The sequence below is a fragment of the Leucopleurus acutus genome (genome assembly GCF_964270905.1).
Source record: "Leucopleurus acutus genome assembly, chromosome: 11".
NCBI classification, from domain to species: Eukaryota; Metazoa; Chordata; class Mammalia; order Artiodactyla; family Delphinidae; genus Leucopleurus; species Leucopleurus acutus.
Genome location: NC_139152.1, coordinates 37,009,177 through 37,028,945, shown reverse-complemented (window position 1 = coordinate 37,028,945; position 19,769 = coordinate 37,009,177). Strand labels below are relative to the sequence as shown.

The following is a 19,769-nucleotide window of genomic DNA, read 5'->3' as shown; positions in this document are numbered from 1 at the left end:
TGAAGTGACACCAACACGGGACAGCCAGGGGTCGCCCAACAGGTGGTCCGCCGAGCGCTCTCCAGGTGAGAGCGCCGCCCGCGCTCAGGGCGCACCGCGAGGGCGTCCACGCGCCCTGGCGCCCCCGGGGCAGCGCTGGCTCCCTAGAGAGGGCCGGGGCCTGGCTGCTGGGAGGGGGCGAGCGCCCGGTTCCCGTCGCCTCCACTCCCGTCTCCTCCGGCTACGCGTCCTCTCCCCTTGCCAAAGCTCGGACTCTCGGGGTTGCCCTTATTGTTGGCCGCGTCTGTCACTTTGTGGGCCGGGTGACATGAATGGATGGGCTGGACACACCTTCCAGCCTTCTAGAAAAAAAAAAGTCTGAATCTGCATAGAGGGCGGGAGGGACTCCTCCGGCGCCCCCAGAGCCAACGCCGCGGGCAGGGGAAACGCACAGCTCCCCCCTCCCACACTCACTCCTCCCCTCCTTTAAAAAACCGCCCAGCCCAGAAAATAATATCTCTCCCTACCCGCCAGCGTCCGCGGTGCTCTCGCCTCCTTTCCCGGCTGAGCGCGCTCCAGCGTTGCGGGAGGCGGCGCGCGGGGCGCGGGTCCGGAAGCGGGCGCGCAGCGGTCCGGGGCGCCCCACCATGCTCCCGAGCGCCGTGGCGGCCCATGCCGGCGCCTACTGGGACGTGGTGGCTTCCTCCGCGCTGCTGAACTTCCCCGCCGCGCCGGGCTTCGGCAACCTGGGCAAGAGTTTCCTGATCGAGAACTTGCTGCGGGCTGGGGGCGCCCCGCCGCACAGGCTACCACCGCCCCCGCCCCACGGCCAGGCAGCAGCTCTCGCCGCGGGCGCTCAGGTCCGGCCCCTGCCCGCCAGCCCGGTTCCGCTCAAGCTGTGCCCCGCGGCAGAACCAGTCAGCCCCAGCGGGGCGCTCTACGGCACGCGGTGGGCGTTTCAAGTGCTCAGCCCCTCGGCGGACGGCGCCAGGCTGCCGAGCCGGGCTCCGGCGGACCGAGACTGTGCCTTCCAGCCATCAACCCCAGGTGAGTCCGCTCTCCCCTCCCCAGCTGCGCGCGGCGCTTCTTAGCCTAAGGATCCCGAGACCTGGGCGCGCCGGCCCTAGTGCGCAGGAATCCGCCCGGGCCTAGACCTTTCGAGAGCATCTAGAGATTCAGTGGAGATGCCGCCTCGGGGGTGAGGAGGGTACCACCACTAACTGTGATTTTTCCTCCCCTTCGCGTACCACCAGCTTCCTCTCCGTCCCCTCTTTCTACAAGTGGTAGGGCTGCCTTGAATTTAAGGCCTTTTCGAAGAAACTCTGGAGGCACCTCCTGGCATTAGCCGAAAGGGCAGCCCCGGTCCTGAGATCTCTGGGTTCGCAGGACCAGTTTCACGGGGTTTCCCAAGTTCAGCGTCTCCACCCGCCCGCTCCTGTCCCAGAGGCCGCGCGACACCCTTTCCCTGGAAAGTTCTTGGCTTGGAGAGCCTCGCTCGGCCCGCTTTGGGGGCCTCTTCAAACCGTTGCGACGGTCGAGGCGGTTGCAGAACGCGCGCAGAGATCTTTGGAAAAAGAGTTGCGCTAAGTTTTGGCTTTCTTCACTCTTACATTTTGGATCACTGAGACGCAAGAAAATCGACGCTGGCTTTTTCTTAGTGCTGAGCTGGAACAGCCTAATTGGCACCTGGAGTAGGAAGTTCGCCAAAAAATGAGAATTTACCAAAAGAAGGGCAGTTTTGGTTTGCTTGTTTTAATTCCCGAATAAAACCTAAGTGTCGTGACTGGGAAGAGGATGCGGACAGTTTAGTCAATATATTAGCTAAAGCTTACGGGAGGGGCTGCCGAAATTGGCAGCGAGAAAGGGAAAGCCTCTTAGAGACTCAAAAACTGAGATCCAGTGGATTAATTTTTTTTTTTTTTGGCTTGCGTCCTTTGACGATCTTAACTCATTCTTTAAATCCCGGTGGGTTTGTCCAGAATGACTAATAGACGCTTTTTCAGCAGATTTCATTGTCCCACCAAACTGCCGAATCAAATTTATTGCTAATGGCTTTATAGAATTGAACATGTTTAGAACCTGTCCTGGTCTTTCAGTTTGAAATGGTTACTAACAGAATGGGACAAATATAATTATATTAGCACCGGTCTCATTCACATAGTGTAAAACCTAAATTCTAGGCAGCCTTTTCGCACCCTGGGAGAGGAACAAGTACAGTTAAGACACAGTTTATGTGCCTTGGAAATTTGAGCCACTCTGTTCTTTTTGAAGTATTAGGAAAATTAGAAACGTGTAAAGCAGGTTCGAGTAGACAAGAGCTGGTAACTAATGACTCATAAAAATAACATTTTCAAGAAGATTTGGTGATTTGTATAACTTTTGGTGGTTTGCCATTGTGTTCATAGAAGCTGTTTTTCAAGAATTCTTAAGTTGCTCTTGATCATGACTGGCTCCTCAAAAAAGTTAATTTTAACCTTTGTAGATTTTACAGGTTAAATTTAAATTTAACTTAAATTTACTTAAGTAAACCAAATGCGAATCAAATGCAGACATTTCAATAACTGAAAAATAATTTTGTATACCTATTCATTTTCATTCAAGATGTTACAATTATTGGGTAAAGGGTTTCCTAACTACGTTATTTTTATTTTCAAGAACATACTCATTCTTGTACACTTATTAAAGTATCAAAATGCAAAAATGCTTTTTGGAATAATTGAGAGTATAAGAACTTAAATTTCACTTTGAAGTATTTTCATATAGCTTAAGCCTATATTTTTCCTATTTTTTTTCAGTGCTTATTGAAAATTTGATGTTTTCCTAGGTTAATTTTTATTTGAACAAATAACTTTTTATTTCAAAAAACTCATTCTTGTGAAGAGTGCATTTAATTTTTGAAACTCAAAAAATATCTTAAGATTAGAACCCCATAAAATTGTGCCCATAAATATGCTGCTTGAAAACATTTAAAAAAAATTTTGACAGAGAATATAGCTTTCTGAACCGTGCTCCAGTTTTATTTAAATGACAGATTCTTGCCCTACCAAATGTGGAAATTCTTTTGTACTGTGTAGAATTATGAAGTTATAATGAGTGCTGACAATGTTAGCTATCACCTGAAAATTAGATGAGGATGAAATAGTGATTGACGTTCTGTAAAGAGTAGAAAGGAGATTTAGAAAAGCTACTGTATTCAGAACGATAAAATACTTCTTTCTGAAACATCAGTGAACAACCAGTTCTAATCCTTTAGACACTAACTTAGGAGTGGATCACAAAATGTGATTTTTAATGATTTTGGTGTATTTGACTACTCATTTTTTTCTCAACTTAATTTGTTGAGTGCACCAGTCTAGATGTTGAATAAGAAAACCCCGGAGTTCTTTTTAAGGGCATTGGTGAAAGACAGCACCATTTAACCAGAGGATTTATGCCACTGCATGCATTTCAGCTTCATTATTTTTGTTACCCACTATTAATTATACCATATAGTTCATTCATTCAGCAAATGCTTACTGACTGTCTCCCATGTGTTTAGACTGTTCCAGGCCATTGGGATAATCAGTGAACAAAACAGATGACTGTCTCTGCCCCTGTGAAGCTTATAGTCCATGTTCTGTCCTACTTTATGGTTTACCAAGCATTTTCATAATTGTTAGCTGCTTTAATTCTCATAATAGGCCAATTTTTTCCTACAAAGATTATTCCACTTCCTAATTTTGTTTTTGTCTGAAGTATCAGTTTAAACATCTGTGGTCTTGTGAAAGAGAAGAAAATTGCCCCAAATCTCCATATTCCTTGGATTCGTTTTTCATTGAATGTGAGAAAACTAATGAGGGCTTATGGGATAACCAATTGCATGTATCACAATAATAAATCAGGCTGGGATCTTATATCTGAGCCCATAAGGAAAGAAATTGGCCTTCCCCTTCATCTTGTTACGTGTCTGAAAGGTGGTGACAGTAACACAGGTTTACAGATTATGGATGAAAGTTTAGCTTTTGACAGAGAATATAGCTTTTGACAGAGAATATAGTACTTCATCCCTGAAAAACTGGCAAGCCTTTAAGTATTTAGAGCGAGCAAAGGAACATTCCATAGCTGTATGTTGTCAAGTTGTATATATAGAGTAGTTTAAAAACTTAAAAAATCAGAGGGCAGTCTTCGAAGTTTGAAAGGAGCACGTTTAGTGTAATAACAGGTAGTTGAGTAGACTCACCTCCAGGGGTTGTATGTGGAAAAAAGAATTTTGGATATTATAGTTTATTAATGAAACCAGGTTTTTCAAGTAAATCCTAATCATCAGAGATCCTCCCCCAGAAGTTCATTAATGTCATTACTTGGTGGCTATCGTGGTAGATTTAAATATCCATGTTTTTGTATATTAAAGAGGGTCCTGAAATGTAAAAAGCTGAAAATTTAAAATTTCTCTTAGTTATGCCACCAATTTCCTTCAAAGTAAGTGGAACAAATAGCCTCGCTTTTCAGTAACATTTGTTATGTTAAACATTTTAGAAAGTGTTTGAAATGAAGATAATTTCCTGAATATAATTAAGTGATTATTAAATCTACTCCTAGGGCTGCATATAAAAGGCTTAGAAAGCAAATGTTTATTCTGAAAGGTTGAATTGAACTGTTCTTTTTTTAAAGTAATTTTGTCGAGTAGGTTGTACTATGTAGTACAGAAATGGAACCACATCCATAGTATTTTTTTCTGGTACCCCTGTAGGGCTGTTAATTAATGTGTCACGTGCACTCTGAGTTTCTTGTCCACCTCACAGTGCCAGTTACTCTTGACCTGTTAATCCTTGACTCTGTCTTAAACTACTTGCACTTACTTTTTTTTCCAACTGGTAGTTTTATCCGCTTTCACTGAGATACCCTGAAAGTGTGACATAAAATAGCTTCTGTTACATCTTAGGCACTTTGGAGAGGGAGAAGAAGATGAATCTGTGCTCCAGGTGGGGATTCCAGTCCAGCTGAAGACTGCGATTTGATTTATGAAGCCGGAGTTTGTCATTTATTTTTGCTGACGCTATGCTCTAGGTTTGTTTTGGCCAATTAAAGTCACAGGATCTTGACTATTGATGATACTGACCCAGAACCAGGACAAAGAGAATGGGGGATCCAGAAAAGGATAATGATGGGACCCATGCTGGTAGTTCCTTGCTCAGGCTATCGCCCCAAACATCCTTTGGTGGAATTTGTAGATAATACCAAACAATATTCTTACTACACCTGTACTTTTTTTTTTTTTTGCTGTACGCGGGCCTCTCACTGTTGTGGCCTCTTGCGTTGCGGAGCGCAGGCTCAGCGGCCATGGCTCACGGGCCCAGCCATTCCGCGGCATGCAGGATCCTCCCGGACCGGGGCACGAACCCGTGTCCCCTGCATCGGCAGGCGGACTCTCAAGCACTGCGCCACCAGGGAAGCCCTACACACCTATACTTTTAAAAATAATCTGCTCAACATATCTTTGGATTTATATGAAGATATTAATAACTTTTACATAGTTCATGAGGAATCAGCTCTGAACAAATTGTTATAGGGTCCCCAAGTTCATAAACTTCAGGTTCAGGAAGTTCTTGCAGTGACGAGAACCAGTAGGATTAAGAGACAGTCCTTTTACTTCTGGTTCAGATTGAGAAAACCACACTCCCTCCAAAATGTCTGAGTTGGAATTACAAAAGGGTAGCAATTTATGTGCATTTTATTTGCCTCTCACTTTAGCACCTATCCCTCTCCCAATCCCTAAAATATGCTTCTCTACTTTGCTTTAACAGCAAGAAATTTCAATCTGTTAACATGTATTGAAGCTTTATTACTGAGGTTTAATAATCAAATAGGAGTAAATACAGTAGGCAAGTAGGAACATTTTAGAATTTCTCCCTTAACTCTTACTCACTTTAGGGATTTGAGGATTATTTTAAGAGGCACAGTGGTTTGAATGCCCAGAAAATTGCATACGGATTTATACAGAAGTAAATGTAGGTTCCAGAGGGTTCAGGGTCGTGTCAGGAAGCCAAAGGATGTCATATGTTGTGGGCAACTTAAAAGAATTGGCAACGGTGATTTTTAGCTACTTTTGTTTGCCATCAATGTGGCTCAGTTGTGGGACCCAATGCTGTGCATTAGAGTCCGTTGTATTCCTTTTGGAGTGTGCCTCCTCCATCCTGTTCTTGTGCCCACCAGAAAAAGTCCCTTTTTGCTCTAAGAAAACATCTTACGGTTAGTTTTGCTGCTGAACAATGATAGAGATGGTATCAAGTTGAAAGTAAGGGAAGCAACATAAGTAATAGCTGTGTTCATAAAATACTTTTAGCTTCATTGCTATGAAAGTTTTTACAGAAGCAAAAATGTTATCATCTTTCAAATATTTAAACGAATGTGTGTTTGTTTTTTTTTGAGTCATAAATTTCTTAATTCTCAAACTCTAAGAGTTAACAAATCAGCCATTGGATCATGTTGTGAGACTGGTTTATAATGTGTCTGATTCCTGAGGCAGATCTTATTTGTTTGGTATCCTGCTTATTTCGATTTAGTTTTTAACTTCTATAATTTGAAGTCATAATGTAAGGTTTTTGTTGGATTCATAAAAAAAGTCACTGATAAGTTACCATTTATTTCATATTTCTATGTAACCTTGCTTTATAAGGTTTTTCTGAAGTCTTATAAGTCATTAATCAATAGGATTATCAAATATTTTGCATAAGAAATGTGTTTTTATGTTAGAGTTGGGGGGTAAATACCTTATTTTCTCCTCAACCTACTTTCCACCACACTATTTCTCTTGCTGATATCTCCCGTAATTTTAGAATCCATTTTATACCTTTTGGGGAGGCTTGATTTGTAGCTCTTAAAACAGTGTTTGTCCACTTAATCGTGGGTTAACAGAGGCCCTAAATAAAGTTTTTTACCTTAATTACTGTCATTTTTCTTTCCACAGTGAAGGTACACAATTTTTAAGTCAAATTAAAGATTAAAAACAATTTTTTAAAATTTAAAATTAAAAAAAATTTTTAAATTAAAAACAATTTTTAATCACTTTGTTTTCATTCAAGTGCACCTGGAGTCTGTCAGGAATAAAAAGGGAAACTGTAGAAAGAAACAATATGATTTTTATCAAGGAATGCTTGTTAGAATCCTTCTTTAAAGACTTCATTAGATCATGCTTCCATTTTAAACTTTCTTAGTAAGAAATTGGATTTTTGCCTTAACGTATAATATGCTTACCAGACCCTTGTATATTTTATTCCAAAAATATTTTATTTTACTTTCAGTAATGTTTCCACTTTTAATGAAATCTCTCCCTTTCATTCTTTTTAGCCTCCAGTCAATACTTGACTTGGCAATGCTGAGTGATTCATCACTTTATATAAAGTTACCATAACTGATTTTATCTTTAATAACGTTATTATTTTGTCAGCCAGCTATTAGTTGGGAGTATTTCAGGGGCACACTCTTTTTGTAAGTTATATGAACAGTAAACTTAAGGCACTAAAATTCTCTAAAGTCAAAGATCAGGAAGCCTCTATAAGTTTTTAGACTTTTGTTTCAGAATCAAACAAAGCATGGGGAAAAGGAAAGGAAAAAAACATCAGGTCTTTTTCTATATATTGCTGAATATTTAATTGCCTTCTTGTTTATAGGTATTCCAGAGATGAACTAGGTTTTTCCCTTTTCTTTCACGTGTTCAGGCACCACGCATGCCATAACAGCCTTGATTTCATTAGTTCTAAGTGGCCATCAGAAACAGTGGCCATCCTTAAAGATTTAAATCCCTAATACTTTCAAAATTAAAATATGTGGAGGAATTATTCTTTGAGAAGATTTATGTACGTTAAAAGAGAATAAAAACCATGACTGCTGGTGAATTTTTTTAATAGACTAACCTAGGACTGGATTGAGTTTAGGTGTGTTGAACCTACCCTAGAGTTAGATTGGGTCTGAAACCAAAAGACAGATTCTTCAAAGCGGGAACAGAGTCATTTCTGTTTGTCTATGTATTTTCTATAGGTGCTTTCACACTACACATTGAACAGCTGCAACAGAGACCACATGGCCTGCAAAGCCTAATGTATTTACTATTTGGCCCTTTATAGTAAAAGTTTGCCAAAACCTTTTCCAAAGCATAAATGGCAAATTGAGTCAATTTTAAAAGAATGTGTAGTTTTCTGAGCTGGTTTTAGCAGTATTTCTTTAATTTTAAAGTCTAGATTCACATCTAAGGTCTTTAAATTACTGATTATATAATCCTAAGCAATTCATGTAACTGCATTGAGCCTCATTTCAAAATGACCACAGATGTTAGGCTTACCATTTGACTTTCAACCACATACCTCAAGAGCCCATTGACAACATACAGGGAAAGATGTGAAAGACAGCTTTCCACCCTTCCACCATAAGTAAAATACATACTGGAAAAGGGGTATTGCTGCGAAGAAACCATCTCACAACTTAGAGGCTTAAAGGAACAATTTATTATTTTCTCTCACGGTTTTGTGGACCGGCAGGGCGCAGCTGGGTGGTTCTCACTTGGAATCTCATGCGATTAGAGGTCAGCTGGGGCTGCCATCATCTGAGGGCTCAGCTGGGCTGGATGTCCAAGATGGATGTCTGTTGACTCGCTTGGCTGACAGGGACGCTGGCTGCTGATGGGGTGCTCAACTAGAGCTGTTCCGGCATTCACACTTGGCTTTTCCAAGGGCCTGGAGCTTCTTATACCATGGCACCTGGGTTCTGAAAGGCAGAGTTCTAAGAGCAACGTTCCCGGAAACCCAGGCAATAGCTGTAAGTCTTCTTACAACCTAGCCTTGGAAGTTCCAGAATGTCACTTCTTCCATATCCCTTGGTCAAGCAAGGCAGCAAGACTATCCCAAATACAAGAGAAGGGGAAATAGTGATGGCTGTCAATGGGAGGAGTGCCAAATAATTTGCAACCATTTAAAGTGTGCCAGGAATTAATCACATATGGTGGTAGAGCTGGGAACTCAAGGAGCCTTTATTGAGGATTTTAGAGGTTTGAGAGCTACAGGTACTGTTCTGCCATGGTATTCTCTTCTGTGACACTGACTTTATAATAAAAAGAGCAAGGGATTTCCTCAAATTTTGCTCATTTTTTGGAAGCTGTCTGATGAAGACTCCTTGAAGGGAGAGGCAGCTGTCTAATGAAGACTCCTTGAAGGGAAAGGCACTACTTTTGATAATTGCAATGAACTAGAACCCTACAGCTTGAGGAAAAGCCAGACCCCACCCCCTTGTTGGTGTCGTGAGGACAGAAGAGAAGAGGCTAGTGGGAGTGTCCAAACAACTGGTCGTTACCTCTTGCCACGCAGCATGTGACCACAGTAGAATCCTTCCATTTAGCCCCTGTGTATTCCACTACAGCCCATCCACTACTGCCAGGTGATTTTTTTTTAATGTAGCTTTCATCATATCATCAAGCTATTTAGGAAAACCTTAATTATCCCCATTTGACTATCAGATCAAATAAAAATATTCAGTTTGTCCTTCAAGACCTTCATTCCATCAATTGCATTTAGCTCCTCCAGCCACCTTCTTTTTTTTCTCAGTTATACATATATATATATATATTCTTTTCCAGATTCTTTTCCCTTATAGGTTATTGCAAAATACTGAGTATAGTTCCCTGTGCTATACTGTAGGTCTTTGTTGGTTATCTATTTTATATATAGTAGTGTGTATCTGTTAATCCTAGCCTTCTAATTTATCCTTCCCCACCGCTTTCCCTTTTGGTAACCATAAGTTTGTTTTCTGTGTCTGTGAGTCTGTTTCTGTTTTGTAAGTAAGTTCGTTTGTATCTTATTTTTTTTAGATTCCACATATAAGTGGTATCATATGATACTTGTCTTTCTCTGTCTGGCTTATTTCACTTAGTATGATAATCTCTAGTTTCAGCCATGTGCCTGCAGATGGCATTATTTCATTCTTGGCTGCGTAATATTCCATTGTGTGTGTGTGTGTGTGTGTGTGTGTGTGTGTGTGTATACACACACACACATATACGTATACACCACATCTTCTTTATCCATTCATCTGTCGATGGACATTTCGGTTGCTTCTGTGTCTTGGCTATTGTAAATAGTGCTGCTGTGAACATTGGGGTGTCCAACTACATTCTTTTTTTTTAAAACATCTTTATTGGGATATAATTGCTTTACAATGGTGAGTTAGTTTCTGCTTTATAACAAAGTGAATCGGTTATACATATACATATGTTCCCATATGTCTTCCCTCTTGCGTCTCCCTCCCTCCCACCCTCCCTATCTCACCCCTCCAGGCTGTCACAAAGCACCGAGCCAATATCCCTGTGCCATGCGGCTGCTTCCCAACTACATTCTTAATGTTCACATCTTTGGCCTTGGGCCAGCAGTCAGGCTGGTCTCCTTAACCTGCCCTGGGTGTCACCATCATCCTTGCCTTCTTTCCTTTTGTTCATGCCACCTTTCCTTCCTGGAATGCCTTTCTCTTCTTTTGCCATTCAGATACTTTCCAAATCAAGTTTCCAGATCAAGATGCTTTTCCTGCTTAAAGCCTCATTTGACAAAGCCTTCCTAACAATAATAACTCTTTTCTTTGTTCTTGATAGTATATTTTAGTGGAAATGTGGACCATGCTGCTGCTTTTTATATGCTGTCTTACAATCGATCCCAAATTATATAATAGTGGTAGGAATAAAAGCTAACATTTATTGAGTGCCTGCTGCACGTCAGGCATTTTTTTGTGTTCTTTTCAGTGGCCTCATCCTCGTTATACATTATAATCACGAGTGCAACTGTTGAAAAATAATGGTATACTAGGGGGCCCACTCCTCGCCAGCATGATTTAGCCCAATTGGTGTGGGGCCTGGGCATCTGTATCTTTGAAAAGCACTCCAGATAATTCTGAGGTGTATTCAGGGTTGAGAAACATTGGCTAGGGGAACACACAGTACTATGTTTTTTAGATCTCATGGCCTTGGAAAATGCCTCAGATTTTATAGGACAAAACTGAATTTGGGGCTTCCCTGGTGGTGCAGTGGTTGAGAGTCCGCCTGCCGATGCAGGGGACACGGGTTCGTGCCCCGGTCCGGGAAGATCCCACATGCTGCGGAGCGGCTGGGCCCGTGAGCCATGGCCGCTAAGCCTGCGCATCTGGAGCCTGTGCTCCACAGCGGGAGAGGACACAGCAATGAGAGGCCCGCATACCAAAAAAAAAAAACCCAAAAAACTGAATTTGGCGTATGAAGATATTTGTATTTCATTTATTTGATTAGCAGATTCAGACCTGTAAGGTACGGAACATTTAAAGGTAGAAATTCTTCCAGGGAGGGAAGCCATCCTTTTTTAATCTGTGTCATCCCAGCACACGGTGCATAATGTGGCCCTTGATAGATATGCAATAAGTATTATTTGCGTGGAATTAAAAGGACAGAATCAAACAAGTAGACTCTGCATTTGCTTTATCTTCTCGTGAACTGTACTAGAACATTAAGACCTTTGTTTTGCTGTCTCTGAAGTACTCAAGGCAAAAATAAATGCAGACTTCTCTTGTTTTCTGATGAGCAGAAAGGTAAAGGATGACTTAACTTGCTTAGCCTTGTGATGGAAGGCAAGTTTGCACGTGAATCTCATAAATGAATTCCGTCCAGGTTGTGTGATAAAATAGATCACACCTTATTCATAAGTGTTATTTCTTAGGTCTTACTACTCAAGACAGATGGTTGTCATTCTTTAGAGTCTTTGGCGGGAGGTGGGGTGGGTCCACTCTATTCTTTATAGTCAGTTCAATTGTGTAGTATTTCAAGGTCAGGGGTTTAGATTTCTTTATTCCCGGTGCCATGTGCCCAGCACTTGAAGGAGGTCATTAAAACCATCCTTTTGAAATTATTTAATTCTCTGTTATTCTTTCCCAGAGGTATTTTTTGACCTTTTGGTTGCCTTTGTAAGACACCTTGGAACGTTTTCTCATTTCTCCTCGTCCTTCTAAAATATGCTGCCCAGTCGGCATAGCATCGCGGTAGCTCCTGAAATTTATTTGAAGGTTTTATCAGTGGTCTTTAGGATCCGTCCTTTGAAATGTCAGCACAAATCAGTCAATACCACAGTTTGCTATGACAATAAAAAGAATGTGGTTTCACCCCATGTAGATACACTCTGTTCTCCATTGGTAAAGAAAAATGAAAATAATAAAAAACAATTTAAAATGTTTTGCTTGCTTTCTAGACAACAGAATTTTGAAAATAATTTTTCTGTATCTAGGCTTGTAACCATCCTTGACTGTGGGATGCTTTTGTCACAGAACCGTGTAGTTAAGTTAAAAAGAAAACAAACCAGGCCAGTTCACCATTAAGTTGCCTCTAAGTTCCCATCTTAATTAAACATTCAAAATAATTAATAGATAGTTTGATTCTGTGTCTTCAAATAAGTCAGAACATCTGATTAAGAAATGAAAAGTTCATGAAGTTTTCTGTGAATAAGTGGTTTTAGTCGTTTGGATTCAGACAGTCTTGTTCCGGAAATTTTAAGTCATTTGTTTGTAAGAGATTCCCACAGAACCCAGAAGGCAGATTTGTTGGCAGGATACAAAATTTGGAGTATCCTGAAGTGTTGTGCTGAGGGAACCTAACATCACGCTATAGAATCTGACAGTGTGCATTTTTGCCATAGGGAAAGCCATTCGTTTTTCTCTTATGGAAAGCTGGGGAGATGTGGAGATGTCCATTTTCTGGGTTCCATCTCTTACTGGATAACTGGCAGTCTGTGTGCATGACATCCTTATCCCTCATGGCTAATAACTACATACTGTGCTAAAATATCTGTGTTTCCCTGGTCTTTTAAAAAATGTGCTGAGACCAGTCATCATCACATTCCAGATGCTTGCCCATTTGAGGTTGAATATTAATGAATGAAATAGCAAGTGTTAAATGCATAGCCAGTCCAGTGCCTGTGTATAGGAGGTATTCCGTAAATAGTATGATCATAAATATTGTTCAGTATGCCTAAAATGAATTGTTTCTCTCATGATAAATGATAAAGTGACTGCATCTAAATTATACTGATTGGCTTTGAAATGCGTATCATCTGCTTGAAATTGCCTTGTTTTCTGCCCTTTTCAGAGCTTCTTCAAGGTAGTTCTTAAGTGGTTTACAAAAGTTTTAATGCATCTGTTAACTCGTCACTTTGTTTTTATCACACTTGAGTTTCTGTTTTTGCTCACCACTTTAAAAACCATGTGGTTTACAAACACTTAAAAGTGTTACCCATGTTTTTAACGCACTACATTGTTTGAAATGGCTATTTCCTCACACCATTCAACATCCCTGCAGTCACATGCTCAGCTGGATTAGCATTTGACTTATGTCCAAGTAGGAGCACATAAAAAAATGGAGCACTTAATTGGAATTTCACAGTGATTTCTACATAAACCAGCTTCAACAAGGTGTATTATGTATGGAAATTAGGAATTGACTAATCTGTGTAAATATATGTGTGTCAATGAGGTGATTTTAAAAGGTGAAGAAATGCTACACGGTGGAACTTTAAGCCTGGTCATGTCACATGTAGTTCTTTAGCCACTAGAGTTGCTACTGTAGACAGAATGTCATTTTGATTACAGCTTTACTATATTTAGATAGGATAATATAGAGCACTGTAACAAACTGTTCTATTAAAACCTTTTCTGGTTAAATTTAACACTAAGGTCCTATATCTCAGAACCTCATTTATCATCACAAATGAATTTAATTGAACACTTGTCTCAAATGAACCATCCATTTTTTTAAAAATTCTTTATTTTTTCATTTTAGGGCCATAGGGTTAGACTGAGAAACATTTTGGCTAGAAGAGTAAAATTTGTAATTTGTCCATGTCCTGCATTGTTATTTTAATAGTATCACTAATGTGCTTATTTTCTACACTAGATATTGAGCAAAAACATTTCTTTTGTGTGTATATTTCCAACTGTCATGATAAATGCTTACACACATGTATGTAAATGCAACATGGCTCAGCCTTTTTCTTTTACCTCAATTTCAAAAATGCCAAACAGCACAATGGCCATAACTTAATTATCTACAGAGTGTTTAGTTTGGAGGTGAAATAAATTAGTTAACAGAAATACTTGAGAATAGACATAATGAGGTAACTTTTATACAGGGAAATGTATTTCCACATTTCAAAGTGCTTCATAAACTCATAGAAACATTAGAAAATGTAACTCTGCCTAAATAATGCCGTACTCTTATAACTTAAGATGTCAAATTCAAATAAAGTGATTTATCATTTCTATGATGGTTTTTCAGTCAGTATTAGAACAACTTATGATAACAATGAAAATTTTTTAAAAGTTTCATAGAACTTACTGAGCACCAAAGTGGGTCTCCTTTTCATACTTTAGTTGCCATATTTTCAAGGTAGCATTAAGACATTTTATTATTTGAAAATCCAGATGTTTAAAAACTGACATTGACAACTTTCCATCATATTATTAAAAGACCCTGCATTATGATTAATTTGCAATTCAAAGACATTAAGGACCATGAGACCATAAAATTCTTATATATACTTATATACTTATTTTGAAATATCCTTCAAAGATACTGGTAAAATAAACACATACTTATCATTTGGTTAAAATATGAGTCTGAAATTACTGTGTTCTTGAAAAAGACATGTATTTGTAGCAAAATAATATTCACTGTATATGATTAAGAAAAGAAAAAAGTTTCCATTGAAAATGAAGGGAGAGTAGTAAAAATATTTATTTTCAAGTCATGTTCTAGATTTCAAGGTCATCTGTTATGGAAGATACTATGTTTCAGGGTGTGTCAGGGGAGCAGGGAAGAGGTTAATTCCTGATTTCCTATTTCTTAGTTTTAAGATCATTCATTTATTGAACATTTTTTGACTATTTAGAATGTGCCATGCACTCTGCTGGGTATGTGATGGTAAAAGCAAGTTGCCCACCTAAAGAAATATCACCCATATTTATACTGTATTAAACCCCACTGTACTAAAGGACATGTTGTATCTAAGGTACTAAACCAAAGCCTGGCATATAGTAAGTGCTCAATAAAGAAGAGCCATTAATATTCTGTGACATCCTTTATAGCTATTTTTCATCTACTGAGGAACAGAGTGTAAAATTTCTTTATTTACAAAAGTACTGATAACTATTCCGTGTATATGAATTGAAAATGTTCTGAATAGAATAGTTTAATAAAATGAGAAGAGCAGAATTATATGGCAACTCCCTATACTATAAACACAAATGCTTTCAGGTTGATATCTCTTGAGAGTAAATGTTGTTACTATTCTCAAATACTTTGAGTCATGTAAAAGTGATCAGAAAGACCACTTTTTGTTATGGAATTGCTCAGTAAATTAACTGTTATCAACTTTGGAATCTAGCTATCTATATATTTCAAAGAACCTTCTGAAAATAAGCAGTAGAGTAATACCATCTCTTAAAAGAGTAAACTGAAGTGTGTAACATCCAGATTGTTTCTTGGTAAGTATTATATCCAGAGCCGTGCTGTTCAATGTGAAAGCCTCTAGACACATGAGTCTATTTAAATTTAAAAAGAACTTAAAGTAAGAATTCAATTACACAGACATACTAGCCACATTTCAAGTGCTTAGTGGCATATGTGACAAGTGGATACATATTGGACAGTGCAAGTAGAGGACATGTCCATCATCACAGAGAGTTCTCCTGGGCAGTGTTGCTCGAGGTTATATTAGATAAAGGACTATTTGATATTTACTACTTATAACCACACAGAAAACGAATGACTGAGTTTGGTTTTGATAATTTGATTGTTTACACCACAGCTTCCAAATCTTGATTAAATTATTTAGCAAGCTCTTTGACAGGTAAAGCCTGCTTTAAAATGACTTTAATTCCAGTAAAAGTTTAACGAAAGCCTCAGAAGATGTAGTGCTTTACTCCATGACTTCGGGGAAGTTGGAATTTTGAATACTGTCTAAGAGATATGGCTAATCAGTGTGATCAACGCTTTCTCCGCAGCGCCTTCCAAGCCTTTTTTTCTGAGCGCCCCGCCATTCTACTCGTCGTGCTGCGGTGGGTCCTGTCGGCGCCCTGCCTCCCCCACTGCTTTTCCAAGTAAGTTTTTATACTTCATCAGCAATGCCTCAGTTACTCTGTAAACCAAAGCAGCAGGATTTAATGTGCTCTGGAAAACTAATTGGTAATGCAATGGCAAGGAGATAATTCCTCACTAAAAATCACAGCGATCCTATTCAGGAGGTTTCCAGAGATTTATCGAACCTCAGCACACTGAGCGATTGTGAGTGGCTTCTAATGGCATTGAAACCCAGGGCTGACACACCAAGGAAAACAACTTATTTTCCATTTGATGTAAAAGGTCTCAGAGGGACCCATTTGGCTCTTTCTGAAACGTGTAGCAATGCTCATTTAAAGAAGAAGAAAGGAAGGAAAGAAAGCTAAGAAATTGTGTAAAATTTCCATTCAACTGAAAATGTGACACAGAAAGTCACTAGGTATCCATGGAAAATAATCAAAAATTGTCAAGATTGTAAAAGGAGATAAATACCTTCTCTTATGATCTTTAAGAAAACCAACCAGGGTTGTAAGAAACGTTTTCAAGAGAACTTTTCAAACATTACACAATTGTAATAGTGTGCAGTGTAGAGGGAGAATGACAACTTTCAAAAACTTGAAGAGCACACACACGCACAAAGAAAAAAATGTCTAACTGAAAATAAAAAGAAATAAATTCACCTGATCTTGAGATTTCTAGGTCAGCTAAGAATCTGTAGACAGAGGATTTGAGTTTATGATAAAGAAGTCCAGAGGAGGGGTGCATTTATCTCAGCTGCCCAAGAGAAAACATTGATTCAGATTAACAGCTCTGTCAGGTGAAAAGTGAAATAGGGGTAGAGTCAGGTGGAAGTCTAGAGCTGTATCACGGTTGAATTCAGATTCCCTGTTGCCTCTCTGCATGTGTTTTATGAATGTTTCAGGAGAGCGGTTGCTCAACAGAATGATTCCTGACAAGTGAGGCAGCAAATGCTGGCCGTTTAATGAGCTGCAAGCTTCTGAGCATCTCTTTAGGGGGCTGATACTTTCCCACAGAGCACTTTACATGGCCGGGACTCGGCCACAATGGGTGACAGACCCGTGACCAATCGTCACTTTCACTTGACTCATCCACACGCGACCTCACCACGATTTTTCACTGTGCAGATGAACTTTCGGAACCATTTCACAGGGAAAAGGCTCGGGCAAGGGTCAGTTGCCCTTTTGTATGGTCATAAAGCAAGGCTCTGTGTGTCAGTCTTTTCTCCTGTCTCACATTCCAAGTGAATTTCTGGACACCATTTAAAGCACTTGGCTGAAAAATAAAGCGGTGAATGAAACTGACTTTTATAGACTCATTCTAGCTCATCTTCCCATATAACCCTGTCCACCTGAAAAAGGATTTAGTGGATGAGCTGAGTGTATACAGGACTTGCTGAATACATAGGGCCCATTGTCCACTGTGGGGATTGTTTATTAACCAGGACTGATACACTATTTTGGAAGTGACCTATTAATTGTCCATTTAACTAGAATGTATTGATTCAAATAGAAAAATAGAAACCATGACTAAACCTTTTTCTCGCTCCTTCAAGGTGGTCTCCTGTTAGGATAATTGAAAACTGTTGTACAGATTAAGGAGACATTTATCACCATATATTAGAGTATCAGGAAAGGATGCCTGGAGTAGAGACTTAAACCCCAAATATCTGATACCACAGCCTGGTGGCATCTCTGTAGAATTAAATCTTCAGTGTGGTATTCCAGGGGTGGTGATTGAAAGAGGTCCAACCCCTAGTTTCAATGTTTTCACCCTGGTATAATACTGGTCTTCTACTTTAGAAACTCTTTGGAAATATAGACAGGTAAGGGGCAATGTACCAAAATATTGCATGTAACAGGTGGACATTCATGTATGCGTGAATGTGTGTGTGTATTCATTTTATAGTACTGTTTTAATGAGTTTCTAAGCCATAAAAGCATACTAATGCCCAGGCCAGTTTACTAAATAGAGCACATAAAAGTAGGTCCAAAGTCATTTTCTGGATAACCTCATCTTCCTGACTGCTTGAAAAATATCACCCTAAGCATGTCTCATTTTTCTCCATCTGCTTCTCAGCCCTTCCCACTTTATGCCTTTGTGTAGCTGTTGTAAATTGCGGTGTCTATCTCTGGAGGTTTATAAAGCCCTGTGTTTATCTTTTTCATTTAATAAAACATAAAGGGGAAAATCAGCACAGTTCAGACTGAGGATGCGAATGCACTTGGTTTGTCTCCATTTCTAAGTTGGCATTTTAAAACAGCATAGAAGGGTGGAGTCAACATGGCGTACTAGGAGGATGCGGAATTCGCGTCTCGGCACAACTAGGGCACCTACCAGGCACCGGTGGGGAACCTCGGAAACCTAAGGGGATGGGAGGAGGCCCCAGTGACCGGGTAGGACATGGGTCATTGGGGGAAGGAAGGGGGAGGAAAAGTGGAGGCGGGATGGGACTGGTACCCCTGAGGGGCGGCTGGGTGAGGGGAAGGGATCCCACACCCAAAGGGGGAAATTGGGGAACCATTGGGAGGGCAGAGGATCAAAAGGGAGTATGGCCAGGTTTCTCCTGCCCACTTGGGCCCCCAGGAACCTGCTGAGATCCCGGGCCTGATCCTCTGCCCACCAAGGCCCCCTCCAGCCGTGCAGGTCCTGAGGGAGTGGGAGGGAGGGAAGGGGGAGCAAAAGTAAAGGCCAGACCTCCAGGACCAGCACCCCGAGGGGTGGCTGGGGGAGGGGAGGAGTGCCTAAACCCAGTGGGACTGACCCACGGTTACGGGTCCAGCAGTGGTGACAGGGGAGAACCTGGGGGAGATGGGGGGGGGCGTGGAGGAACGCAGCCAGTGCTTTCCCTGTCCACTTAGGCGCTGGGAAGCCTGTTGGGCTCCCGGGCCTAATCCTCTGCCCTTTGACCCTCGCTCCTGCCATGCAGAACCCAAGCCCCGCCCCTACACCCTCACTCAGGGCGCTACTTCCAAACTCCGGAACTACACACTCCAGAGTCCCTCCTTTTGACGTGCTCCCTCTCCTATTCCACGCAGGTCCTAAGCAGAGGCCCCACCCCATGCTCAAACGTAGCCCCCCCACCCACCTAGGTCCCGTCCCACCCTAAACCCCGCCCCTGCCTAAGTTCCACCCCTGCCTAAATTCTGCCCCCATAGTCAAGGCTAATTTTTTTTTCTTTTTTCCTCTTTTAGATTGGGATTGTTTTACCTTATTGATTCATTGTGGTTGATTCTTTTATATTTTTATTTTTTCAATTCTTTTATTTTTCCAATTTTATTTTATTCTTTATACTTTGTTATTGTTCTCTCCTTTTGGCTTGTTTCCCCCCCCCCTTTTTTTTTCCTTTTCTTTTTTCTGGTGTGGTTTTATTTTACTTTGTTGCAGTTGTTCCAATTATAGTTTTATTTTTCCTAATGTATTTTTTATCATTCTAATTTTATTTTGTTTTTTATTCTTTGATATTGTACTGCTCTTTTCTTTCTTTCTTTCTTTCTTTTTTTTTTTTTTACTGCACTGTGAAGCTTGTGGGATCTTGGTTCCCAGACCAGAGGTTGGGCCCGAGCTCCTGTGCAGGGAGCTCAGAGTCCAAACTGCTGGACTAACAGAGAACCTCAGACCCAGGGAATATTAATTGGAGTGAGGACTCCCGGAGGTCCTCATCTAAGCTCCAAAACCCAGCTCTATC

At 40.6% G+C, this 19,769-nt stretch overlaps 1 protein-coding gene across 1 annotated transcript in view; it reads left to right on the top strand.

Annotated features, from left to right (window-relative positions):
• Positions 1–626: 626 nt before the first annotated feature.
• DBX2 (developing brain homeobox 2) overlaps positions 627–19,769 on the top strand; it is a gene marked incomplete at both ends in the record, with an annotated part of 38,791 nt that continues 19,648 nt past the window's right edge. The window contains 2 exons of the mRNA XM_082850249.1: positions 627–1,026; positions 16,009–16,104. Coding sequence (XP_082706375.1) covers positions 627–1,026; positions 16,009–16,104 — 496 coding nt within the window. The remainder of the gene's footprint in view (positions 1,027–16,008; positions 16,105–19,769) is intronic.